Source organism: Tiliqua scincoides, chromosome 6 (assembly GCF_035046505.1).
Source record: "Tiliqua scincoides isolate rTilSci1 chromosome 6, rTilSci1.hap2, whole genome shotgun sequence".
Lineage (NCBI taxonomy): Eukaryota > Metazoa > Chordata > Lepidosauria > Squamata > Scincidae > Tiliqua > Tiliqua scincoides.
Genome location: NC_089826.1, coordinates 45,681,584 through 45,709,313, shown reverse-complemented (window position 1 = coordinate 45,709,313; position 27,730 = coordinate 45,681,584). Strand labels below are relative to the sequence as shown.

General features: G+C 43.0%; 1 protein-coding gene across 1 annotated transcript in view; it reads left to right on the top strand.

The window, feature by feature from the left end:
- The window catches only part of DCHS2 (dachsous cadherin-related 2), an 80,781-nt gene that overhangs the window by 3,033 nt on the left and 50,018 nt on the right, over positions 1-27,730 (top strand). The window contains exons 2-8 of the mRNA XM_066632889.1: positions 1,504-1,562; positions 3,011-3,202; positions 6,158-6,256; positions 7,125-7,246; positions 8,050-8,074; positions 11,232-11,497; positions 13,993-14,120. Coding sequence (XP_066488986.1) covers positions 1,504-1,562; positions 3,011-3,202; positions 6,158-6,256; positions 7,125-7,246; positions 8,050-8,074; positions 11,232-11,497; positions 13,993-14,120 — 891 coding nt within the window. The remainder of the gene's footprint in view (positions 1-1,503; positions 1,563-3,010; positions 3,203-6,157; positions 6,257-7,124; positions 7,247-8,049; positions 8,075-11,231; positions 11,498-13,992; positions 14,121-27,730) is intronic.

Genomic DNA, 27,730 nt, shown 5'->3' with positions numbered 1-27,730 from the left:
GTTCTTTGTATATGCACACATTTGTGTTTCCTGAAAACAAAGGACCATCTAATTTGTAAGATGAAAAATATTGTTAAAATTATTTTGCGATTCCATACTCGTTACGTCTCTTCTACAATGAATTTTAGATACATGATTTCAAATGCAGGTAATTGGAAAATAAATGAATAGGCATATAGTAGCCTTCCAGTGGATCACCATCTGTTACATTACAACTGGACAGAAGGTGTCTCAGCAGTTAATATAATACTATTACATGCGGTAATAATTCATGCAGCATTTTTTTTCCCATTTATCCCCACCACAGTTCTGTGAGGGAGGTATACCTTTCAGGAGATGGACATTTCAGATTTTAGAGTTAGTTGCCTCTTAACAGCCATCAGGAGAGAACTATTGAATTAGGCTTTGAATTCAAAGATTTTCTGCAATGGCTCTCTGGGAATATTAGAACAGTTAATAATTTATCTCTCTATGATTAAAAAAAAGATGTTATTTAAAAAAGCCAGAAGAAATAATTGAGAACTCCATTTTTATGCATAACTGCAAATGCTTCTGAGGGAGTATTTTACAAACTACTTAGTGCATATTTATAGTTTTCGTTTTAGATCCTGGCATCACTTTGGAGCGACTTACGGGATTGGCTGCAGCCTCTGTTCATTTACTTGAAGGTTTTGCACATGTTGGCCATATGGTGTGGATCTGACGTGTGCATGCAATTGCTGCAGTTGGGGAGGGTCAAAATGGCACTGTTTTGATTTTGAGAATTGCATGTACTAGACTTGAGACAATACCACTTTTGTTTTGAAGGATCACATGTTGGAATGCAGCCTTATTTAATTAGAAAGCGCACAGACAAAAAAACCATCCATGCAGAAAGTTATTGTACTGGGGAGATGCATTATGTTCAGGCTTTTCTCTGTCATGGTTTATTTCCACACAATGGGGAAAGCATCTACATCCCTGCTTCATGAATTAGGGTTGGGGCGAGGGCGGAGCAATAAAGCACGTCTGTATATGCAGAAGGTTCCAAATTCAATCCATGGCACTTCCAAGTAGGGCTCAAAAAGGCCCCTGTTTGAAATCCTGGACAGCTGCTGCTATCGGTGGAGCAGTTTTGAGCTGGATGGGCCAGTGGTTCGACTCAGTATGTGGCAGCTTCCTGTGTCCTTTGCATGGGTGGCATGTATGCCATCCTACCTGAATTCTTCCAAATGCCTCCTTGACATGGAGTGGGGTGGCAGTCACGCAAACGAGCAGGTGTGCCCATTTCCCCTTCTTTGTGAAGAGTCCAATGTGTGGTCTACTTACTCTGTGCCACTCCTCTTTGAAATGAATGCAAGTAAGAAACCTAGCATCTCCTGCTCTTTGCAAATGAGAAAGTAAAGGGGAGGGGGGAAAGGAAGAAGTTGGACTCCAAGTTGCTTGCCCCTGTTACTTCATAAGCACCAAATAGGGTGGGAGAGGCAATCTGGAGCTGCTTTTGCTCCCCCCTTCTTCTTGCAGGTGAAGTGCTGGAAGGCGAAGAGGGCTGCTACAGTCCTGTTCTGACTTGCTTCCAACAGGTTGGAAGGAAAATCGGAGTACCCAGTGTTCCGGTGGCTTGGAGAGGGAGTGGGTAGATGAGCTGGGTCTTATCCATTCACTGCCCCTCCAAGGGTGCTATTCCATGTGACCATTTCAGGTTGCTTTATTGCAAGACCTATGCAAGGTCTTATACAAACATCACAGCATTATCTCTCTCGCTCTGCATATTGTCAATGGCCACAGGTACACAAAATACATAAGTACATAAAATGTGCATTCAGATACCACATACTTTTCCAAAAATCAGCTCTTAACTGTTCGGATTGCAAGGGATCTAGTAGAGACCAAACCAGGAAGATCCATTCTGAAATGTTGTTGGTTCTTGAAAGAGAGAACCTCTATGATTATAAAAATCCCCTTGAGGGATTTAGAAACACCTGCCTAAGGGAAACCGCCTTGAATAAAGTCAGAGGAGTAATCCAATGAGCAGAAAGGCGGTATATAAATACCTCGTTATTAGTTATTATTATTAGAGAATTAGTTAATCACATTTCAAAGGCTGTAGAGAGTAAAGGAGAGAAATAGTTTGCTGTCAGACGCATCCATTTTTCAGTCTTGGATTTTGATTAACATCTGAGAGAAGACTCATAAAAGACTTGGTATGCTGGGAAGTGCTAATGAAATGCCAATTAATAATCTAGTTAGTCAGTGATTTGCCTTCAGTGTGGTTATTAGTGCTTTGACTTACTTGTACCTAAGCTTCTTTAGGCATTTAATGATTTTTAAAAGATAGAGATTACGGCATATAAAAATGGAGAAAGAAGCAGTGGAGGAGTAACACATCTGATTGAGTGCCGTAACTGAGCATTGGGCCTCTGGTTGTAATGTTTTGGTGATCAAAGGATCTTGTTTTATTTTTGTGCCTACAAATACCAAGTCCTATTATCAAAACCAAGGGAGCATTGATTGCACTTTATACTGTTAGCTTGGAAACCTTCTTTCTGTGAAACATGATTTTAATTTATGCGCGGGAACATTCCAAGAGGTGGACATCTCCATGGAAGGATTGTGCCAGCCATCACCCTCGTGAAGAAGCAGACCAGAGGCCTGATGCTGCTTTAGGATCAAGTTTGGTTATTCTGGCGGCAATCCTATCCACACTTTCCTGGAAGTAAACTCCATTGACTATAATGGGACTTACTTCTGAGTAGACAGGTATAGGATTGGGCTCTCAGTTACAAAACCTGGATTGAACTGAAGCTTTGCCCAAAGCAGCATATGTAGGCTTGTATATGGCCTGTATAGACCTCTGAAGAGAATTCTTCTTCATTGTATTCTCAACAGTACTGAACCTTTTTTTAAGAGTTCATCATGTACTTTGAAAATGGAGTTATGATAAACTTGATATTAATTATTTGGGGATACAGCAATCATAATGTAAGAAATTGATGATTTCCCCCCCCCCTTCTTCTTTTCTTCTTTATAGGTCAAGGCAACAGATAGAGATTCGGGCCTCTTTGGCCATATTGAGTATTTTCTTTATGATGGATTCCACAACTATGAAAAATCAAAAGCATTCCAGATAAACTCAAGCAGTGGCCACATATGTGTGGCTCAGGATATTGACAGTGAAGAAGATCCCTCTACATATGATCTCCTAGTGAAAGCTACAGATGGGGTATGTTTTGTCCTTGGATCATGCCATTCCTTTGGGTTTTTTTGTTCGGAGGTGAGGTGATGTGAAGTTGCAATTGAACAGCACTAGATGTAGTGTTGGAATTTCCCAAGGCTAGTTGTATTTTGTGAGGGAGAAAAAGCAAATATATTTTGTTCCTTTCTAGTTTGTCAGCATCAGGGCCGCTCCAGGAAATGTGGAGATAAAATGTGCAACCATTTGAGTAAGTGTTCCAATTACTGTATATTAAAAACAAATATGCAGCTGTTCTCTCTTTGCTATTAGTCTATCATTACTGGCTGGTATTCACCTTTATAAGAAACCATTAAGCACCATTTTAGCAGTAGCAAAATCTTTCCCTGGCAATTTACCTTTGCTGACATGGGTATTTGGCTGGAAGGAGTACAGTAGTGGATTTCAAACTTTTTGGTCTTCAGAGCCCTTCACTCTCCTAAAAGAAGTCTCAGGAAGCCCACTGGTACACCTGTGGAATCTTGTGGAGCCCCAGAACACTGGCACATGTATGGAATGACACAACACCAAGCAGGTTCACTTATGGAGTTCTCATGGTGGGTGAAGTGCCCTAGCAGATTCAGGGCACCCCCTACCTGTCTGTCACGTTCCCTAGCACACTAGTTAAAGCAGCCACTCTACAGGTCCTCATGGATGTACTGGCCTTGAACTGTTGCCCCAGTTAGATGACCCAATCCTATCCCCCCCCCCATGCAATGACACCAAAATGGTTACCGCTGCATCTTGCCGGAGGGCAGTTGGACTCCTGTGGTTAAGGGAACATTTTTCCCTTACTCAGTGGTAAGCCTCCACAACACAGAGGGGATATACTCAGACCTGCTAGCAAATTTACTGGCACAGGTCCGCTTGGACTGGCATTGTGGGATCAGATCCTCGAAGGGAGCTAGGATTCGGCAGCTGCTGCTGCTGCAAAACCCACCCCCTTCCGAGACCTGATCCACCGTCCCTGTTTCACCGTACCCCATTGTTGCTCCCCCCCCCCACTGCTTTACTTGTGTTGTCGGGTCTTTGTCCATCCTCCAGCACACGGGGGGGGGGGAAGGTTCTGGCCTTCCTGCAGGTGCTCCAGCAGCACACAACTCCATGCACTATTGGAGTTACTTTTACGACTGCTGTAAGTAAGGCAGTTAGCTCTGGAGGAATGCTTGTTCTGTCAGTGCTAAAGACCAGTAGTCGGTCTAAAAACTTGGTAATGGCTGCAAGTCACAACAGACAATCTTGAGCTAGATCAGTGTTTCTCAACATTTGTCCTCCGCTGTAGCACTTTGCATGGTTCACCTATTGGAAGTACCACCGGAAGTAACTGGCGATGATTTCATCACCAGTTGCTTCCAGATTGGGAGGCCAGTTGCGACGTGATAAACACTGGTAAGAGGACCAGAGTGGATAGAGAGCTTTTTCAAGCTTGTGAAAAACACACACTGGGGCTGTGCTAGCCAAGCCTCCTACTGCTGCCTGTTGTGTTGCGTTGCATTGCTGGTCTCACTGCCAGGCAGTAGGGTCTAGGGTCCTGCCGGTTCCACCAGACACCACCTCAAGTACCACTGGTGGTACTCGAACCACTGGGTGAGAAATGCTGAGCTATATGAACCAGTATTGGATGTTGGATCCCTCAACAGCTTTCAGGAAACAGGAGTCTCCTTTGAACACTTTAGCACTTTCCCCTTCCATTCAACTCCCCCGTCTCTCATTAACCTCATGTTTCCCTTCTATCCACCTGCATTTCCATTACTATCAGTCTCTCCCCTTATCTCTCACAATCTGGTCTTCCATCTTCCCTAATGCATCCATTTCTTTGTAAGGTTTTCCTCTTGCCTTCATCCATCCCTTTCCATGAGACTTTGAAGTGGTCTTAGGAAGGGCTTAGGTCTTAGGAGGTCCCAGGCCTCTTAGGGAGCACATTTTGAGAAACATTGGAGTACAGTATGTGTCTGTCTTCAGGACATGCCAAGACCAATTTCTGAGGAGGAGGAGTAACTTTATTGTCATTGTGCTACAGCACAACAAAATTTATGCATCTTTGAGATACAAGCATAAATATATACTACAATTCCAACAATCACTCTCTACACACTCACCCACACATTCTATACACATGCATCATAATATAAAAACAGTATAACAGACCATAATACCCAGGAGCATGGTAACAACTATATCACTTTATTCAAGGTAATTATGACTGTGGGATAAAAACTGTTCAGGAATCGTGTGGTGCATGGTCTAATAGTTCTGTATCGTCTACCCGAAGGCAACAGTTCAAAGAACTTATGAGCCAGATGGAAGGGGTCTCTCAGAATACTATGTGACTTCTGCAGACAGCGAGATGTATAGATGTCCTCCAAAGCTGGTAGATGAAGGTTGATGATGTGCTGCGCAATCTTAATAATTTTCTGCAGAGCTTTTTTGTCCCCTGCAGAGCAATTTCTGTACCACACCAAGATATCATAGGTTAGGACACTCTCAATGGTGCAATGATAGTAAGACACAAGCAGCTGCTGTGACAAATTTAACCTCCCAAGCTTCCTCAGAAAATATAACCGCTTTTGTACCTTTTTTATCAACATGCTGGTGTTAATAGTCCATGAGAGGTCCTCTGTGATGTAAATACCTAGGAATTTGAAACTAGCAACCCTTTCCACCTCACCATTTACGTATAATGGTGTATTTATTTATATTTAATTTAATTATTATTATTTATTATTATTAAATTATTAATTTAATTTCTTAATTTATGTATAATGTATTATGAATACATGTAATTTACCCCAATCTAGCGTTATATTTATTTTTCTGTAGTCTTCTCCTCGTGTCTCGCGTTCCATTCTCTCACATCAGGGAACTGACATTTCTAAATAGAGCGTATAGCTTTCATAGGACCTTGCCTTTACTTTCTTTACCTCTTTCTTTTTGTGTTGATTGCAGCAGCAGTTTTACTATCAAAATATAAGGAAAGAAACTTCTATGGAGAAACCAAGTATAGATGCTTGTTCAACTGAAGTTTTAAATGAAAACCATGAGGCTGTATGATGGTCCTACTGATAACTGTGACTTTGCTTTAGTGTTCCCTCCTCAGGGTATATACTGCTGTATTGAACTGAAAGCACTGATAGTAATGCCACGCTACTTTGAATTTTCAGGTGCTAAAAAAGTGCACAAGTCTTTAATAAGGAATCGCCTGTCAGTTCTGAAAAATGCAGCATTTTAATGGTGGCAGTGGTTATAGAAATTTGGAAGATTCATAACTATCTTTACAGAGGGAAATTTTCCATTCTGAAAAACAGCACAAGTATTTGTCAGGCTAGTCTTTCACTGGAGAATAGTTTTAGCTTTTTTCCAAGGATGTAAGAGGAACTCTGTTGGCTTCCCATTTGTTATACAAATTGGGTGCTAGCAAAGAAGGGGAAACAGCACCAGGTACTGTCATCTGAGTTTAGTAGCTATTTATCATAGTCAGTTTCATAACGTTAAAAGAATACAAGATTTTTCCATTGGAATTCAAACAAGAAGATTTTGTATGTGGCTTTGCTCTGTTCTTGTTTTTTTTTTTTTTATAACTCTATCAGTCAGCAAAATGATCGAGTAAAATTTTCTTGAGCTTTAGACATAGAATTATAGAACTTAATATTCCCCGAGTAGCAAGGCAAAATGTACAATTTCCGCTTAGAATGTTTTATGGCAAGTTTCCTCTTAAAATAGTAAAAGCATATCAACGTCAGTCTCAATATTCCGGAAAATATTTCTCTTAGATTTTGTGTGTATGTATTACAGTTATGAGTCTAGAAGTAGCAGCAGCTGATTCTTGCAAGCTGAAATATTAAAAATTAGCTTTGTTAAGTTTGTGCATGACTTGATATATAAAAATCAAACTTCTTGTAATGTGCATTTCCAGAGGACTAGCCGTGTTGGACCTGTAGTGGTGAAAGCATTAAAGCGCCTTGTAACACCTTGTGACAAACTCGTGTCATACAGAGGGCTGAAGATAGCATTCCTGGTGCCTGCTGAGGGCCGGAAGTGACATTATTAAGCAGATGATGGCCAGAAAAAGCACTTCGTTCTCTAATAGAAACTCATTAGCTGCAAATGGCAGAAAAGAATATGTGCATATCTTGTTCATATTTTCAAGATATGAGAGAGCCCAATTTTCATGCTAGGAGAACCCAGTTATACTGGGAACCTGATAAATTGCTTCTGGGGACTGCATTTGGTCCGCAGGCCTTATGTTTGACACCCCTGCCTTAAAGACTAGCAAATGTATTCTGATGTTAAATTGTGAACTGGATAATATATTAGATGCAGTTAGTGATAGCCTCAGCTGTTATATGGAGGAAAAATGGTAAATACTGGGATAAAATGGTCATGAAATGCAAGAGGTAGAGATTATAAAACTCACAGCCCAATCCAACCTAAATTATGTGGTGATGCAGTGACAGCGGCATGGACTGTCTCACAGGGAATTTTTGGCTATAGCCTGTCTCCTTATGGTAAGGGGACATTTGTTCCCTTTGCCTAGGTTAAGCCTCAGTAGCTGCAAGTCCATGTTGATCAATGCAGGTGGATCAGGCCCAGGAAGGGGGGTTTGCATGCGTCACGCGCTGGCGCATCCAATCTCACCACCTCTTGGGCCCAGTCTGCCTATTCTGCTCCATCTTCTCCTGTTCCTCCCTCCCCCCAGATAGGATTGGGCTGTTATTTGACAAAGATTATTAATAAGGTTGTCTGCTGCAGTAAAGCAAAAAAGTAACCCATGTGGAAGTTTGATTCTCTGTATAGTTCAATCAAACTTAATAAAGTCCTTTTCTGCTGGTTAATGTCAGTGGGAAAGATATTGCATTGGTGGAGGTTTACAACTAGGCACAGGAAGTAAATTAGAAAAACTAAGTGGTCCAAAGCTAATCTTTGCAACCCCTAGCATCAGTCCTTTTTGTAGTATTAGTATCCTCTTCCTTGGAAGAAAAGGAAATTCCTTTTTTCCCCCCTAAGAACCCTTCATATTCATCTCCAAAGCCCTGCACTGAATATTCACAGCGTGCAGAGAATCAAGCTGTTGTTGTTGTTGGCAACTTTCAGTCTCGAAAGACTATGGTATCGTGCTCTGATTGGTGATTCTGGAACAGCGTCTAGTGTGGCTGAAAAGGGTGATCCGGGAGTGACAATCCCTTCCACACTGGGAGCAAGTGCAGTCTGTCCCTGGTCTGACTCCCTGGCTATGGGCCTTCCTTCTTTGCCTCAGTCTGTTGCCCAAGTGTCTCCTCAAACTAGGAAAGGCCATGCTGCACAGCCTGCCTCCAAGCGGGCCGCTCAGAGGCCAGGGTTTCCCACCTGTTGAGGTCCACTCCTAAGGCCTTCAGATCCTTCTTGCAGATGTCCTTTTATCACAGCTGTGGTCTACCTGTAGGGTGCTTTCCTTGCACGAGTTCTCCATAGAGGAGGTCCTTTGGGATCCGGCCATCATCCATTCTCACGACATGACCGAGCCAACGCAGGCGTCTGTTTCAGCAGTGCATACATGCTAGGGATTCCAGCTCATTCCAGGACTGTGTTTGGAACTTTGTCCTGCCAGGTGATGCCAACCAGTTTAGCAATCCCCTTTATTTTTTCTTGGCATTTAATGATTCTTCCTTACTACCTACCTCATGTCAATCTCGGTGCCAGCCAAACTCAAACTGTATGAACAAGTGTAGGAAAAAAGAAAGGCTCATTGAGAGCTAAAGTTCATGATACTTCAACACCACAATGACCCATGCTCAGATGTGGAAACAATCAACAAAAGCTTTAGTATAATTTCCCAGCTGATGTGACTTTATAAAGCACATTTTGTATGATGCCTTCTGCTTGAATAACAGGCTAAAGCTTCATGCTTCTTAAGGAGCCAAGTATGAGAACTACTTGACAGTAGTTGCTATATCTGATATCACATTGTAGAAAAACTGTATACCTGAGGATAATTGGACTCTAGCCTATTACAGTCAATCTAATTTCTCTGAAAGAAATAAGGAACTCTTTCTTATATGAATTAATGCAGATGTTACGCTTACCACAGATATATGAGCAGACTGAGTAGCTGAGGCAGACTTGCCATGTGTGTTGTTCATTCTTATTGGTACATTGTTGTAAAATGGTGTAAGGTTTTTCCCCTCTTCTCTTCATGATATCCCATTACATGTTGCTGATGGTTTAAGGGGCTGTTCTCCAGGTCTCTGTCCTTTTCCAGAATGGCATCACTACACATAGTGCTCAGCAAACATAAAGCACTAGTACTTTGAGAACCATGGACAACTGAGAGCCCAATCCTACTCAGAAGTAAGTCCCATGAGAGTCTATGGGGCTTACTTCCAGGTAAGTGTGGATAGGATTGGGCTGTAAATTCTAACAAGATTGGCCAGCCTGGCAATTATACAGAGCACCATCTCACATAAACTATAACAATGTCACAATCAAATCTAATCACTCCTAATAATCATAGTGGTGCTTCTTTCGCACCATTGCTTCTTACTCAGCCCAGTCCTGGTGCGTGCGGCTGAGGTGAGCGTTGATCTGGTCTTTGTCGAGGAGTGGGGTGGAACCTGCACCGCACATGTGCTGAGCCTCACTCTCGGCACGCTTGATCTGAGGCCGGGATAATTTCTCTCTGTTTCCCCCCTTGGAAGACAAGGTGACTGGTGTATCTTCTTACATTATAAAACTAGAACTTGGCTATACTCACCGTCTTGTGTGCATCTCTGCATTTCTGTTGAAATACTGGACTGCAGAATACTAAGGGGGAAGGTATGTGACCTCTTTAAGTTTGTTTTTCCTTTTGATATCAATTCAGCATCAATACAAATTACTTTGTATAGTACTACTTTTCAGTAAAGTATCAATACAAATTACCTGTATTAATAACTGATAGTTTAAAAGTAAGGCATGTCACATTCCCATCATTATGGCAGTGGATCTGTAGCTCCCTGGGCCATCAGCCTAGCTGCTGCTCTCTTTTCTAGCTTGTTGTCAGGACAACAGTTGTGCCATTGCACTGCTGCTACTTCACTTGGAGCTCTTCCAGCTTTGGTGCTTCTTTGATCACCTCACTGAGACATAAGATCTACTTGCTAAGTCCCTGAGGACTTAGCCCTCCCAGATACTGGGAATGCAATGTCCCTGGGACATTGCATTCCCAGTATCTCTAGCTTGTATGTGAATGAAAAGTATGCAGGGTTGCCGATTATGTACTTTAACATATTGGTAAGTAAAAAATGTGTACAGGTAACTTCTGCCTTAAGGACATCCAACTCACAGACATCCTAACTTGCGATAGTCATGTCCTGATTTCATGCTGGCACAGTCTGACCAGTCTGTCATTTTCAAATGGGAAATAGCGCTAGTTTGTGAGAGTGTGAGAGACACTGTATTTTGGAGATGGGGAAGTGGTGGATAAAGGAGAGCCGGTACAGTAGTGAATAGAATAGGAAACTCTCCAGCTAATATACATGCAAATTTTAACTTCTTGTTGTAAAATGTAAAATTTTATTTTAAAATGCAGTTGCAGCCCTCCCCCTATCTAAGCTGCTCAAAGGCCAAATTTCCATGTTGTACAATAAAACAAGGTTACCACAGAATGTGCATTCACTAGGGAGTGAATTATTATCTCTTTGATAGTGATTTATTTATAGAAATATTTACTGTTTTTCAACTACTATGGAAAATTGTTCACTGTTTTGTTTATGTCGCATAAATAAATCATGCCTTAACTTGAGCATAGAGCTCTTGAACCTAACTTATGCCCAAGTAGGGGACTACTTGTATAATTTTGCTCCAGCTGCTATTTGTTGATTTATTGAGAAACTGTATAAGAAAATGTTTTTAAAATACCACACTGAAGTCCGCACATTTTTTCTTTTGTCAATTTAAATTAGCTTGGCTGTCTGAGCAAGATGACACATGCATAATTTCATTCACGTATGTGATGCTTCATTAAAATTGATGTTTGACTTAACATTTGATTTGGTTTATTCAACAGGGTGGGCTAAGTGCTCAAGCATTTGTTCGCATTGAGATAGAAGACATTAATGACAATCACCCTATCTTCAACCCTGCGACTTATATGACGAGCATCAGCAGTCATATGCAACCAGGCACAGAAATCATCAGTGTTGTAGCTACAGACAAAGATTCTGGGATATATGGAGTTGTAACTTACGAATTGGTACCAGGGGACTTTTCATCCCTGTTCACGGTGGATACATCTACAGGTATATTTACATTACAGAATTATCAATACATGCTGTTGTGCCACAGCTCCTCCCCACTGGGCCTTGTGCCCACTTAAAGCTGATTAGCTTCCCTTGTTAAACTCACAAGTGCAGCAAGCAAAAGTCAGAGTCAGGTCCTAGTCCAATAAATGCAGATTGCCAACTCACAGTCCAATGTCAATATGCCAAGTCACAGTCCAAGGTCAAAGTCCAGGTAAGCCAGGTCAGGTTTCCTCTGGGTTAGGTAGCATCTCCCTCTGGGTCAGGGTAGCCTTTGGTCCTTCTGAAGCTGCCTTTTATCCTTGGATGTTTCATAATCCAAAATGCAGCTCAGCTGTGAGCTACCTTGTTAAGTCCAAATTAGGCTCAGCTGAGCCATCTCTTCAGTCCATGTCCATTCAAAGTCCCATCAAGGTCAAATGAAGCTCAGGTGTCCATCAGAGTCCCACTGGCCTTGATTGATTACAGCTGTGGAGCCAGCCCTGCCCTTCCCAGAACTGTCAACCAGCTGTCAAAACATGGAATCGCTGTCAACACCACATCATCCACCTGATGATCTTCTGATCTTCCATTACACATGCCATTGTTAAGGGGCCTTGAAGAAATTAATCCATTGCTTTTACCAACTTTTACTTGTTAACTGTGAGACAATCATGTTTTAGTGCAAGTTTCTTGATTATTAAGTATCATGTGCATTGTTCCATGGCATGTTCTGGAGGCACATGCAGTTATTTTGCTGGCCTGGTCTGCATCTGAATGGGAGCTTTTTGAGTTTTAAAGATGACATACAAATGTGAACAATTAACAACTAGACCCTTCCATCTGCTTCCAAAATACTGAGCAAACTGGTCAGGTACTGCAAGTCACTAGATTGTATCTGGCATACCAAAGCTTTTCACTTTGTCTCTACAAAACTTGCTTGTGGGGTGAAACTTTCTAGCCCAGCCTAAAATAGTGAGTTTGAATGAGTGATTTTATACCGGTGATATTTCAAATATCTGACTAGTTCTGTTCTGCAGTAGGCTCATGATATGAATCCACTAATCTTGTGTTTCATTCTAAGCCTTATAAGAATGCCACTGTGGATGTACAGGACCACATACAGAAATTACGCAGTACCAGAGTTCCAGAGAGAGAGGAAGTTCTGTCTTTCGTAGTTGACTTCCAAATGTGTTTCAGGCATCTCATTAACCTTTGTAGAATGCTGGGCAGTTTCCTGTGGTTTTCCCTTATGATAAATAATTCTAGTTCATCTTGTTTCTTTCTGTGAAAAGATCATTTGCTGCAGAAAATGTAGGTTGCAAAGGTAAATGTGTTTAAGCTGGGAGTTGTTTCATCTCCTTGCTTGTATATGAAATCACCACCTTCTTCTTTATGATTGTTGAAAAGTTACAGTACAGCAGCTGTGAAATCATTATCTTTCTTTCATCTTGGTTGCTTTTGTTTTCTGGAAAACATAAATTGAACAGGAATCAATGTGTTTATCCCATTTTCAAAAGAAAATATAATGGGAATGTAGAGAGAGTAGAATTCACACAAATCCAGTTTTTCTTTGTAGTATCATTGCATTCACACATAGTGGAGTTCTGTGCATATGCAGAATCAGGCTTGGAAGCATCCAGAGCTGTTAGTGAGCATTCTGTCCCTGCTGTTGAGAGCAAGAAACCCATTGCATGCTGTGTGTGTCAAGGGCAAAAAACACACACAATTCCCCAGGGTCTTTTCAATTGCTATTGAAGCAGCAATGTGAGAAACACTTCTTTTTGTCTTTTACCCTTCCAAAATATTTTAGGACATCGTTACTTTCTTTTTTATACTCTACCTTGTTTTTGTAGTTCTAAAAATGACACTTTTTTTAGCAAGTTGGTTAGTTCTACCTCATTTTTTGTTGTTTGTTACTTATAAAGTGTTGTCACTGTGGGGCAAAAGCACTCTTCTGAATGTGTGACACGTCTCCTATGTTTGGGAGAGAGTCATACTGTGGAAACCTTCAACCTGATGGCACCTGACCTAGATCCCCTTTAAAAGCGGATTGGACAGATTAATGGAGGAAAAATCTATCACAGGTTACAAGCAATGAGGGTACATGCAACCTCCTGGTTCTAGAAGTAGCCTATCTCTGAATTCCAGATGCAAGGGAGTACAGGATACAGATATTCTTGTTGTGTTGTGTGGCTCCCTGAGGCATCTGGTGGGTCACTGTGAGATACAAGAAGCTGGACTGGATGACCCATTGGCCTGATTCAGCAGGGCTCTTCTTATGTTCTTAAGCACTATAGAATAATTTTCCAGGACGATGAGGAAAAACAGGGAGCCCTGGAGTTGGCCCTCACTTCCCCTGCAGTAAGGTTGGCACCTCATACAGTCCCTCTTCCCTCTTCACTTCTGCTAATAGTTCTACTGAAGCAAGCAAATAAAATTGCACACTAATCTCCTTCATTGAGTCATCAGAACTGAAGCAACACCTGCAGGAGCATGGCAAACACCAAATATGATGTTATCTCGCTTTGGGTGCTTCACCATTACCAGGAATCCCCCTAAGAGGAACGTGAAACTTCAGTCAGAGGCCAGCTCTGTAGAAAAGCCTTCTATGGACATTGGTGCCTTTCAGTTTGGTGGCTTATGTGTTGATGTTGACAAAGGCTCGAGGCTCGCAGGTTGTTCCTGACCATGATCTTGTAGGGTGTCTATCTAAAACTATAACTAGGTTCACAGCTCTCAGGTGCTCGGCTACTTTCTATCCCTCTCCTTCTGGACACCACGCTGAAGACTTTCCTTTTGACAAGGAGGGACTATTAAGTGCCATCACCCACTATGGCTTCGGACATCTGAAGAAGGTGGAAGATAGTGGTTGCCCATGAATCAACATCAAAGTCTTTCTTTCTGCAGTTCGTTCCTGGGGTCAACCTGCTGTGCATCTGTTTGCCAACAGCCACAATACCAAGTTCTAAAGTTGTTTGTCGCTGAGCTGGAAATGATCCCCACTTCAGAAGGGGTGCATTTGTAGTCTTGTGGGAAGGGATCTTGTTTTATGCTACCCCCCTTCCCACTGATTGCCAAGGTCATCAGCAGGATACACCAGTGCAGTGGCAACTGCATCTTAATAACATAATAGTTGATGAGGCCTTGGAAGTGCTCTAACCTACTACTCTTCTCCATGTTTCCTTTTCCACTGCAGTCTGTCTTCTTCTTCTTCTTTTTAATCCAAGGGCTGGGAGGAGGAGCAGTAGAGTCAGCAGGTGACACAACACTGGGTAAGGGGTGATTCATTGCACTGGTTCAGGCAGTGGGAGGTGTGGGGCTGGTCCTGATTTTGATTAACTCTCTGTTCGTTTCCTGCTGAGCTGAGTTGCATCCTAAGTGAAGAAAACAAGTTCTTCCACATCTCCTCTTTGTTGTAGAAACATGTACAATGCATAAATGGGTTTTGTGACAATAAGAACATAAGAACAGCCCCACTGGATCAGGCCATAGGCCCATCTAGTCCAGCTTCCTGTATCTCACAGCAGCTCACTAAATGCCCCAGGGAGCACACCAGTTAACAAGAGACCTCATCCTGGTGCCCTCCCTTGCATCTGGCATTCTGACATAGCCCATTTCTAAAATCAGGAGGTTGCGCATAAACATCATGGCTTGTACCCGTAATGGATTTTTCCTCCAGAAACTTGTCCAATCCCCTTTTAAAGGCGTCCAGGCCAGATGCCGTCACCACATCCTGTGGCAAGGAGTTCCACAGACCAACCACACGCTGAGTAAAGGAATATTTTCTCTTGTCTGTTCTAACTCTCCCAACACTCAATTTTAGTGGATGTCCCCTGGTTCTGGTGTTATGTGAGAGTGTAAAGAGCATCTCCCTATCCACTCTGTCCATCCCCTGCATAATTTTGTATGTCTCAATCATGTCCCCCCTCAGGCGTCTCTTTTCTAGGCTGAAGAGGCCCAAACGCCGTAGCCTTTCCTCGTAAGGAAGGTGCCCCAGCCCAGTAATCATCTTAGTCGCTCTCTTTTGCACCTTTTCCATTTCTACTATGTGTTTTTTGAGATGCGGCGACCAGAACTGGACACAATACTCCAAGTGTGACCTTACCATAGATTTGTACAACAGCATTATAATATTAGCCGTTTTGTTCTCAATGCCTTTCCTAATGATCCCAAGCATAGAATTGGCCTTCTTTACTGCCGCCGCACATTGGGTCGACACTTTCATCGACCTGTCCACCACCACCCCAAGATCTCTCTCCTGATCTGTCACAGACACCTCAGAACCCATCAGTCTATATGTGAAGTTTTGATTTTTTGCCCCAATGTGCATGACCTTACACTTACTGACATTGAAGCGCATCTGCCATTTTGTTGCGCATTCTGCCAGTCTGGAGAGATTCTTCTGGAGCTCCTCACAATCACTTCTGGTCTTCACCACTCGGAAAAGTTTGGTGTCGTCTGCAAACTTTGCAACCTCACTGCTCACCCCTGTCTCCAGGTTATTTATGAAGAGGTTGAAAAGCACCGGTCCCAGGACAGATCCTTGGGGCATACCGCTTTTCACCTCTCTCCATTGTGAAAATTGCCCATTGACACCCACTCTCTGCTTCCTGGCCTCCAACCAGTTCTCAATCCATTAGAGTACCTGTCCTCTAATTCCCTGACTGTGGAGTTTTTTCTGTAGCCTTTGGTGAGGGACCGTGTCGAACGCCTTCTGAAAGTCCAGATATATAATGTCCACAGGTTCTCCCGCATCCACATGCCTGTTGACCTTTTCAAAGAATTCTATGAGGTTCGTGAGGCAAGACTTACCCTTACAGAAGCTGTACTGATTCTCCCTCAGCAAGGCCTGTTCGTCTATGTGTTCTGAGATTCTATCTTTGATGAGGCATTCCACCATCTTACCCGGTATAGATGTTAGGCTGACCGGTCTATAGTTTCCCAGGTCCCCCCTCTTTCCCTTTTTAAAGATAGGCATGACATTTGCTATCCTCCAATCTTCTGGCACCGTGGCCGTTTTGAGGGACAAATTGCATGTTTTAGTCAAGAGATCAGCAACTTCATTCTTCAATTCCTTAATAACTCTAGGGTGGATGCCATCAGGGCCCAGTGACTTATTGATCTTTAGTTTATCAATGAGGTCTGAAACATCTTCTCTTTTAACCTCTATCTGACTTAACCCCTCAATCAGGAGGGGCCGTTCGGGCAGCGGTATCTGTTAGTCTGTTGTTAGTCTCAAGACTGTTAGTCTGCTGAAATTGTAATTTGCCCTAAATTTGATCCTGTGAAAATATGCGCAAAGTATGCACAGTGATCCATGTGGCAAAGATACTTTGAATGATTGCTGTACTGAGCTTTGAAGCTAAACTTCTCCAGTAAAACAGTACAGTACTCGGCAGTGCCTCAATATGGGTTGTGACCACAGATATGTAACTGATAATTTGCCTATTGTCATATAATGACACAACTAATCATTGACTTCTCCGGGCACTCTGTAGATCCTGCCTGAGAAATAAGGCTTGGTGGTTTGAGGTGCAAAGGACTCTGGGATATGAGGTAATATTTTGAGGCTATCATGGTTTACCTCAAGGTTTTAATCAGGCTTGCGTGCATCATTGCATCATTAAATGCAGCAGACCTTTAATGACACATGTTTGACTAATGGTGGCAATAATGTAACATAAGTTGTATATTTTTAGAAAAAAGATAAAACAAGGGAAAGTTATATCTGATTGTTAATGCTTCCCTTTTCCTTGTACTTTATTGCAGAAAGAATTAATCCTTTTTAATTTTTAAACTACATATGGTATTTTTATATGGAATGCCATAAAGCAAAATCAATGCACACATGAAAGGATCCATATGAGTAAAGACAGACTGTAAGATTGGAATCATTTATTTTGGAACATTTAAAAACCACATCCTTTTGAAGAAAACCCATTTGTTACTATTTTATCCAATCTGCATAAGTAATTGATAACACATTGAGGCCATTGAAAGTAAATGGGACTAGATTAATGCATTTAGCTTTGACCTTTTGAGAACTAGTTATGCATTTAGCAATGGGAATCCTATTGGTGGTCAGACACCAGGCACTAATGGATGGATGCCTCTGTTGAAAAGCACCACAGAATTTAACATAAGATTAAGTGAAATTTTCAGGTATGGAGAGGGCTGGGAACAATTAGGGTCTAACCTGCTCAATCAGGAATTTACTGCAGAGGTCTTTGGACCTCAGCCAAAGTGATCAGTCTGTGAGAATTATTCATTGACTGATAAGATCAGGCCAGAGTATGTTCCAGCAGCAAAGACCCTTGAGGACAGGGACTCATGCTGACTGTCCAGTACAGGTAGGTTACTCCTTATCCTGAAATCTGGACTATTCTGAAATCCAGACATTTTTGTCCAAGACTTGTTTTCTGAAATGTGTTTTCTGAACACTAGAAGGTCTTGTGCTCATTCCCGTGAACAGTACAGGTACTGTAAGTTCTGTTCTTTGCTCTGTGATGTGTACCTGTACAGACATTGTTGAAAAATGTCAAGGAGGCCTGCAGACACCTTTATGGGTAACAGTGAAAGGGGCAAGAGCACACATTTCCCATTATATGTAATTATTCCAAAATCCAGACACCTTCCCATCCCAAGCAGTTTGGATAAGGTATAATCAACCTGCACCTTACGCTGTCTGAGGGAATTGCAGCTCTGTACACAAAACTTGAATTGCAGCCCTCTCCTACCTGGTCTTTACAATAGCAGTTCTGCTGTCGTAAATGGCAATACAAACAGTAAATGGTAGCAGTGTTGGAGACCTGCTGCTGCGGCTGGCTATGTGCAGGACCACAGGTGAGCCATTGTGGGGGAAGCTGGAGGTAGGAGGAATGGGGCGGAGAGGGGGAAGAATGGTGGAGTGTCTTAGCAGGGAGGGGGATAGGCTTAGGTGGAACTGGGGTGGCAATGGCATCCTTTTGACTGTATTTGAACCAGGGCGAATCCAAGCAGGGGCCATGGGCCCTCCAAACTGTCGCCAGTGTGGAAGGGCACTTGCCAGGATGGGAAGCCTAAGCACAGCCAGGAGTGCAGGTCTACCCACCTGGAAGACGTGGAATGGGAGCCCAGGTCTACCCAGCATGTTGATCTGGGCTCCAAGTTGAGGCGAGAGCCCAGGTCTGCCTGCCCAGCAAACCTCAGTCACTGAGGCTAGTTCAGTCGGGAGGCCAGGTCTACCCAACAGATAGATCTGGGCTTCAAATCCAGGCAAAAGCCCAAGTATGCCTACCCAGCAAACCTTGGCCACAGAGACCAGTTAAACCAGGAGCCCAGGTCTACCCAACAGGTAGACCTGGGCTCCAAGTTCAGGCAGGAGCCCAGGTCTACCAACTCAGCAAACCTTGGCCACAGAGGCAAGTTCAGTTGACCTGGGCCCTGGAGTTAAGGTAGTGCTCATGGCCACCGCCCTCAAACGCTAAGTGTTTCATTCCCTGATGAAACGTTAATAAGTTGTTCTTTATTCTGTGTTTTGCTCTGTGTTGCCATGGTTACTGCCAGGGAAAAGTAAGCTGTATTCAGGCAGGTGCATTTTGAACACAGACAGATGAAAACTGACAGCATAAAGGCTAGTAGAAAGGTAACAGGCAGATAAACTGAAATGAGCCTGCCTTCTGTGGACTTCTGGTGCTGCTTCTTGCAGATAGGCCAGGGGCTTTGTGCACTGCCTGCTCACTTTTCCCAAGAGGTCATACTACTTGTACAGTACTTAATTCTCAGTTCATAGGTCAGTCAGCTTAGGCAAGTTGGGAAAAAATGCATTCTGAATAGGTCACTGTGAGAATGAGCATTGATCTGCCACAGTGTTAAGTCGGTTCAGCTGCTAGATCTGAAGGTGAGTTCGGGTGATGAACTGTGCACACCTTTATAGCCATCTGGCTGCTGTCTGAGATGACTGTCTAGTATGTTAGTTGGGAGCCATCTGGAGACAGGCATTGCAGATAGATGTGTTGTCATCCCCATCCCCCTATGACTGCAGATCTTTTCTCCTTCTTACTATAATTTTGTTCTATTGTTAGTATTTCATAAATGGTAGAGCCCTGAAGTCTGGAGAAAGAATGCCTTATATTAAACTTAACAGTATATCGTTCCTTTTTCTCTGCACTGTTGGCTACCAGCAGCTAAAAGCATGTGCAGAATATTAGAAGTATTAACCACTGATTGGGACTAGTTGAAATCTATAGATAAATAGCCAGATATTTTGGACTATACAGCTCTTTGGAAAAACAAAGTAAAGCCCATATGTCCAGAATATGGTGCTGGATGGTTGAGGAGCCCCTTGCTGTCAAGTAGGCTGGCGTCGCCAGGGCACGGCCCTGGTGACAATGCTGCAGGGTGCGAAAGACAGCAGGAACAGTTTAATTTGGAAGTTAGCAGAAGGTTGTATATAGATTAAACGCTACTGAACTAGACAGTGCAATAGAATGGTTCCTTCTGTAGCAGGGAGAATAGTGGAGACTATGGCGATTCTAAGCAGTTTTGTCTTGGGCACACATATGAATTTATTTTGATTTCTACAGCTGTTGGTGAGCTGCTTATTTAGAAATAACATGCGCAGTGGTCCTTGATTCTCATAATACCAATTGCTAATCACAGTGTAGGAGTTGCTGCAGTTTATCTCCTGCCCGGAGGTGTGGGCTGTGGTTTCTGGATTTAGTCAAAGGTCAAGGTACCAGTAGTTGATACAGAAGTCATTATGTTGTCCACTTAGAGGTAAGCTGATTTGCCTCCTGGTAAATGCAAGTCTACATCTAACAAAACTAGACATAATTCACTCAGGGCTGGCCCAAGACTTCCTGGCATCACAGGCAGGGTGCTGAATTCTACCCTCCCTTATCTGGTGAAGTGCCAACCTCTTTTCTAATCCATGGATTAGAAAAGGAAGAGGGGGCAAAACAGTGGGTGCTCTAGCACTCAACCTTCAGCTCTTCCACACTACCTCTTCTGTTCTGTTCCCCCTCTTCCTTTTTCAGTCCAGGTACTTGGAGGAGGAGGACCAGTGAAGGTCCTGATAGTCAAGTCAGTTAAGTCAGATAGAGGTTAAAAGAGAAGATGCTTCAGACCTAATTGATAAATTAAAGATCAATAAGTCACCGGGCCCTGATGGCATCCACTCAAGAGTTATTAAGGAATTGAAGAATGAAGTTGCTGATTTCTTGACTAAGATATGCAACTTGTCCCTCAAAACGGCCATGGTGCCAGAAGATTGGAAGATAGCAAATGTCACGCCGATCTTTAAAAAGGGAAAGAGGGGCGACCCGGGAAACTATAGGCCAGTCAGCCTAACATCTGTACCTGGTAAGATGGTGGAATGCCTCATCAAAGATAGAATCTCAAAAAATAGACGAATAGGCCTTGCTGAGGGAGAATCAGCATGGCTTCTGTAAGTCTTGCCTCACGAACCTTATAGAATTCTTTGAAAAGGTCAACAGGCATGTGGATGCAGGAGAACCCATAGAAATTATATATCTGGACTTTCAGAAGGCGTTCGACACAGTCCCTCACCAAAGACTACTGAAAAAAACTCCACAGTCAGGGAATTAGAGGGCAGCTTCTCTCCTGGATTGAGAACTGGTTGAAGACCAGGAAACAGAGAGTGGGTGTCAGTGGGCAATTTTCACAATGGAGAGAAGTGAAAAGCGGTGTGCCCCAAGGATCTGTCCTGGGACCGGTGCTCTTCAACCATAAATGACCTGGAGACAAGGGTGAGCAGTGAGGTGGCTAAGTTTGCAGACGACACCAAACTTTTCCGAGTGGTGAAGACCAGAAGTGATTGTGAGGAGCTCCAGAAGGATCTCTCCATACTGGCAGAATGGGCAGCAAAATGGCAGATGCACTCCAATGTCAGTAAGTGTAAGGTCATGCACATTTCGGCAAAAAATCAAAATTTTAGATATAGGCTGATGAGTTCTGAGGTGTCTGTGACAGATCAGGAGAGAGATCTTGGGGTGGTGGTGGACAGGTCGATGAAAGTGTCGACCCAATGTGCGGCGGCAGTAAAGAAGGCCAGTTCTATGCTTGGGATCATTAGAAAAGGTATTGAGAACAAAAAGGCTAATATTATAATGCCGTTGTACAAATCAATGGTAAGGCCACACCTGGAATATTGTGTCCAGTTCTGGTCGCTGCATCTCAAAAAAGACATAGTGGAAATGGAAAAGGTGGAAAAGAGAGCAACTAAGATGATTGCGGGGCTGGGGCACCTTCCTTATGAGGAAAGGCTACGGCGTTTGGGCCTCTTCAGCCTAGAAAAGAGACGCCTGAGGGGGGACATGATTGAGACATGCAAAATTATGTAGGGGATGGACAGAGTGGATAGGGAGATGCTCTTTACACTTTCACTTAACACCAGAACCAGGGGACATCCACTAAAATTGAGTGTTGGGAGAGTTAGAACAGACAAAAGAAAATATTTCTTTACTCAGCGTGTGGTTGGTCTGTGGAACTCCTTGCCGCAGGATGTGGTGATGGCATCTGGCCTGGACACCTTTAAAAGTGGATTGGACAAGTTTCTGGAGGAAAAATCTATTACTGGTTACAAGCCATGATGTGTATGTGCAACCTCCTGATTTTAGAAATGGGCTATGTCAGAATGCCAGATGCAAGGGAGGGCACCAGGATGAGGTCATCTGGTGTGCTCCCTGGGGCATTTGGTGGGCCGCTGTGAGATACAGGAAGCTGGACTAGATGGGGCTATGGCCTGATCCAGTGGGGCTGTTCTTATGTTCTTAAGGTGAGGGACAGAGGTGGGCAATTCCTGCAATCTGCTTTCTGAGGCCTCAGTAGGCTTCATGGATGGGCTGGCCCTGAATTAACTAGGTGTAAGGTAGAGTTTTCCATGGTTTCACTGCATGCTCCTACATAAAAAAGGAAAAGGTGGCCATAGAGTGAAACTAATTTACTATGCAGTAAGTGTTGCTAAAAAGTAATATATATGCTGAAGGTAGTTCTAATGTTTACGGCTGTAATCATATACATACTTACCTGCAGGTGGGTTCATTGAGCTCAGTGGGAGTTGCTTTTGTGTAGACATGCACAAGGTTTGGGCTGTAAGTACAGTTCTTGATTTTAGCTGACTACATGGGGCCCTGTGAAAATAAGGAATATTTTGAATGAAGTATATTTTTAAAACATTTTATTTCTGCTCTACTCTATTTCTGTTATCTGTTCAAGTGGACCTGTAACTTTTGAATTTCACTTCACAAGTCATCCTTGTGAATGACAAAAATCTACAACATCATGGGACATTATTTAAAATCTGTACAGAAGCACCAGTGTTCACATGGAGATCCTTCATGTGCAACAAGCTCCCTCTGCCATGGTGGAGCTCCTCTGTCATTTCACTAAAGAGGGCAGCCTTCCTATGCAGTAGCAAATGTCTGAGATTCCATTTTAAAATTGGTGGCGAATACTCTCCAGCATATGGACAGCAAAAGCAAGAAGTGTTCATGTCACACTTCAGCAGGAATACATGGGCTGGTGAGTTGTCTGTTCCATAGCCAGAGCTGCTCTTCTGCCTGCTCCATGTCTCAGTAGACTAGTCATAGAACCGCACAAAGATACTGATGCTGAATATGTATTGTAGTGCTACTAGAATCGCAATTCAATTTTTTTTAAAATTTGGACTTGATTTGGAGTATGCCACCACTTAAACCACCATCACCTATTTGAAAGATTTCAGGCACATTATTAAAGATGATGGTTGGCAACCTTCAGTCTCGAAAGACTATGGTATGTGCCTACAGCACCCAGTATTCCCAGGCGGTCTCCCATCCTAGTACTAACCAGGCCTGAACTGCTTAGCTTCCAAGATCAGACAAGATCAGGCATCTGCAGGGTAACAGTTGCTGCTACATTATTAAATGTTTGAATGAAATATAAGCAGTATCAGGACTCTCTTCAGTTTTGTATCGTCCTCGTAAAATCTTGAGAGTTCCATCTAAATTTGATCTTTAGGAAAACTTTAAACTAACAAGACTTCTGTTAGCATGTATATCTGGCTCTGAATTTAGTATGTATTTTTTACCCTGGCACACACTTCAGACATGCTTTTGAGGTTTTTATTAAAAATAAACAAATTAGGCACTTGGCATGTTTACTTAGTAAAGCGAGTGTAATAGTTTAATTTGAAACACTGGGAGTGACTTCATGATTGTCACAAGAGCCAGCCAACTAGCATTCTGGACCACCAGTGTTTGCTGGGAATAGGACGAGTCAGGGCCCAATCCAGACCAGCTAGTGCCAGCCCTGCGCCGGTGCTGAACGTCACAAATGTGCCATAAAGCATGTCAGCAGTGCTTAGTGCTGGGTCAGTGCTGGCACTGTGTCAGCGCCAGCCTGCACTGAGCTAGCGCTGGCTAGAGGCCCTTTCCTCGCTGCCCTTGCTCCGGGGTGGAGGGAGAACAGGGGAATGGTGGGTTGGGGGAAGGAGCGGGGTGAGAGAGGGATGGGACCAGTGGAGCTCTAAATAGCTGGTGCAGACTTGAGTTAGTTCCATTGCAGGGTCTCCTCCCTTACCTGGGGGAAGAGGTTTAATGTCCCCTTGCCCTGAGGAGCCAGTGGTGGCTCCCCAGTGAGCATTGGATGCAGTGGCTGCCATTTTGGCGCCGCTGCTCCTCTGACCTCCAGGCAGCTCAGGTTTGGGCTTGTTGCTGCCTGTTGCTTCTGAACTTGATTCTCTTGGGAAGACTGTACACCTGCACACCAAAGGAATGAGGAAAGAACCACAGCAGGATCACCAGTCAAATAACATATGTCTTAAGAGCATGACAGGAAAATTCCTTTCATCCAGTACTCAAAAATGAGAACTTTATAATGAGCAAACTGAAATGCTAATATTAAGTTAGAGCTATAACAGTTATTTCAAGAGATGAAACACATGTGACTGGATGACTTTGTAATTCAGCCAGATCTTTGGTCTTTGATAGCATGAATATTGTTACCACTGAAACTGGCCAATGTGTCACCTGTCACTCTTTGTTTTTTTTTTAGTTTAGTTGTTCTGGGTTCTTACTTTTGGAAGGTACTGCTATCTGGTGTTTAAATGGTATCGTTGTGGAAAAGTGAAACAGTAATCTAACTCTGTCAAATTATTTTATGGAGTACTATGTGTAATCATAACAGCGATTTTTAAAAAATAATTTGGTTGCATTTTCTTTCCAGTCAATGGTGTTACTCAAGCTAATAGTGAAATAAAAATAAATCTGATCTAATCACTTAGAGCCAAATTCTAACTGGGCCTAGCGCTGGTGCTGAGCTCCAGGGAGTCCCAAATGTGCTGTAAGCACAACACCCTGCAAGGAGTCAGCACCAGCCCAGTGCCAGTCAGCGCTGAGCTCAGTACCAGGTGGACGCTGCCCAGAGCACAGTGGAGGCTCTTGGTGCTGATGGGGGCCTTGGGGTGGGGAGGAGGCTTTCTGGGATGGGGGGAGGGCAGAAGGAGGTACTGGGACAAGGGGGGGTGGGAGCGGTGAAGCCCTGCTCTGCCGGATCCTGTACTCTGTGTCGTCTTAAAAGCCCGACATGGAGTTCATCCAGTCTGCACTGGCCAAACAGCTGGTGCAGAATGTAGGAGACCCATTATGGCTCTTGCAGTCTTACTCAGGGGAAGGGGACAAAAGTCCCCTTCCACCTTGGAGGCCTCTGGCAGCCCCAGCGGTGTCTCTGGATGCTGCGGTAGCAGTTTGGTGTTGCTAAACCCAGCAGAGTTGCCAGGGATAGGATTGGGCTACCTGAGGGAAATTGTTTTACAAAATTATTATTATTATTTTTTATTATTATACTTTATTTTTACCCCGCCTTTCTCCCCGAAGGGACTCAAGGCGGCTTACAAAACAAGGTTAAAACAAGTTAAAAACATAATTTAAAAGCTGATAAAAACACAATGTATCATAAAAACAGTAGTCGGATAAAACTAATCAGGTAAGAGCATAGGGCAGCAAATTAGAAAAGGATCAGGCCTGTGAGCAGATGTTAAAAAGGCCAGGAACTCAGAAGGCTTGTCTAAACAGAAGGGTCTTCAGGCCTCGCCGGAAAGTTACAAGAGAGAGAGCCGTTCTTAAGTCAAGGGGAAGGGAATTCCATAGCGTTGGTGCCACTACTGAGAAGGCCCTATTTCTTGCCGTCGCCCCACGTGCCTCCCTAGGCGGCGGCACTTGTAAAAAGGCCTTCTCTGATGACCTAAGAGGACGAGCCGGATTGTACGGGAGTAGGCGATCTTTAAGATACCCTGGCCCAGAGCAGTATAGGGCTTTACAGGTCAAAACGAGCACCTTGAATTGGGCCCGGAAACGAATGGGCTGCTAGTGCAGTCGCTGGAGAAGCAGACTGATAGTCAAACTGCCTACCTCCAGTAACCACGCAGGCCGCCGCAGAGCAAAATATCATGACACCTTTATTCATGAGGAAAACGTTCCATGCCAAATCCAAGTATTTGTTGGTTGACTATTCTTGATTTCTTTTCTTTTTTGCACAGAATTAATCAAAACTACATTTTTTGGTGTTGTGACTGATATTGCAGAAACTTTGCAATCTGTTTAACCTCTTAAGGGAACAAAAGATAAGCTTGGCCCCACAAGCTGAAATAGAGCATATTGCTTCAAGAAAAGCCAAATGTTTTATCTTTGAAATGATGCTCCACTGGGTTATCTAATCACAAAATGTAATCACATTCCAAAATGTGTGGAAATGGCCCAATAAAACTCTTTGCTGGAAACACATCCGGTGCCCATAATACATATTCAGTCCACCTCTGCTAAGTTACTGAACTTCTTTATTTTTAGGTGTTGCATAAACAGAGATCTGTTCCTTTTTGAAGATATGTTACATTTTAAAACAATCAAGTGGCAGTTTGTTGTTTTAAGGTTCTGGCAGTGTGGATGGAAAATTCGCTAAAAGCACCTTTGATTGTGTTTTTATCTGCTTTCCATTCTCCAACTTAACGCTTATCCCAAATTAGTCATTCAACTGGTGAAACAACTGTGGCATAGTTAAATCAGATGTTTTAATTCTCCATTGTTAAAAGTGTTGATCTTCAGAGTGTATGTAAAATAGAGTACTTATGTGTGCAGGAAACACACAAAAGCTTCCTTTGCACATGGGATTATGTATTTCCAGACCTACTTTTTGGAGCTTGGACCTTCATGGAATTTTTTGCTTACTACACCCTGCACCTTCTCTTAAAATGCTATCCCTTGTGGTGGTTAGACCAAAGCACTCACAAGTGTTTTGTACTTCTGTGGTGGCGGGGGGGGGGTGAGGAGGAGGAGAAGAAGACCGCAACTCAATTACGTTAATGAATTGTTTTGTAATTCTATGTCTAATAGGTGCGAATTAGAGACAGTGGGTTAGATCCAAAGGCACACTGCAGTATGCAGAAGACATTTTATACCCAAGGGAAGGCTGTTCATCACATCATTACAATGTTGCATGATAAATCCAGTGATGTTTGTCTATTTGCCTACCATGTTGACCAAGCAGAAGCATGAAAACGGTGATAGAGCTTACCTATTCTGTGCAAGCATTTGCTGCAAGTATTATCCAAGCATTTTACATGCATTTGCTGAAAAAGTGCTAGAGGCTGTTCTCCTTTTTTGCTCACAGTACCTTGGATCTAACCCAATGTCTTTTATGCAGAAGAAAACACAATATCATTTGAATCAAATAGATTTTTTTTTTCTATTTGGCTAGAAAAATGTACCTCCTGGAGTAAAGCATATGTGAACCATTTTGTTTACAAAAAGATGAGATAGATATTGGATATTCTGAAGTTTAGTTGATCATGTGTTCATTTCGATTTCCAGGGTGCTCATATTTATTTTTAAAAATTATATTTGACCATGTTTATTCCTTTTGGAACAGTGTGAATGGTATGCTATTGGCATTGATCTGATAGTCTTGTTTGTGGAAATTGATTCAATTGCTTTTTTTCTTCAACAGCAAGTTGTCGTCCCCCATTAGAAAAAACTAATTTGTTTCTGAACTAAGGGCCCAGTCCTATCCAGCCTTCCAGCTCTGATGCAGCCATACCAGTGCACTGCATCCTGTTGTGGTAAAGCAGTCATGGGGGCTTCTTCAAGATAAGGGAACAGATGTTCCCTTACCTCGGGGCTGCATTGGCATGGGAAAGTTGGATAGGATTGGGCCCTAAGCTCTCCAAATAAGGTAAAGTGTGGAACAAAAGACATCCATATGATCCAATGAGTGAAGTGTTGGACCTTGAGAGAACTGGATTCAAACCCTT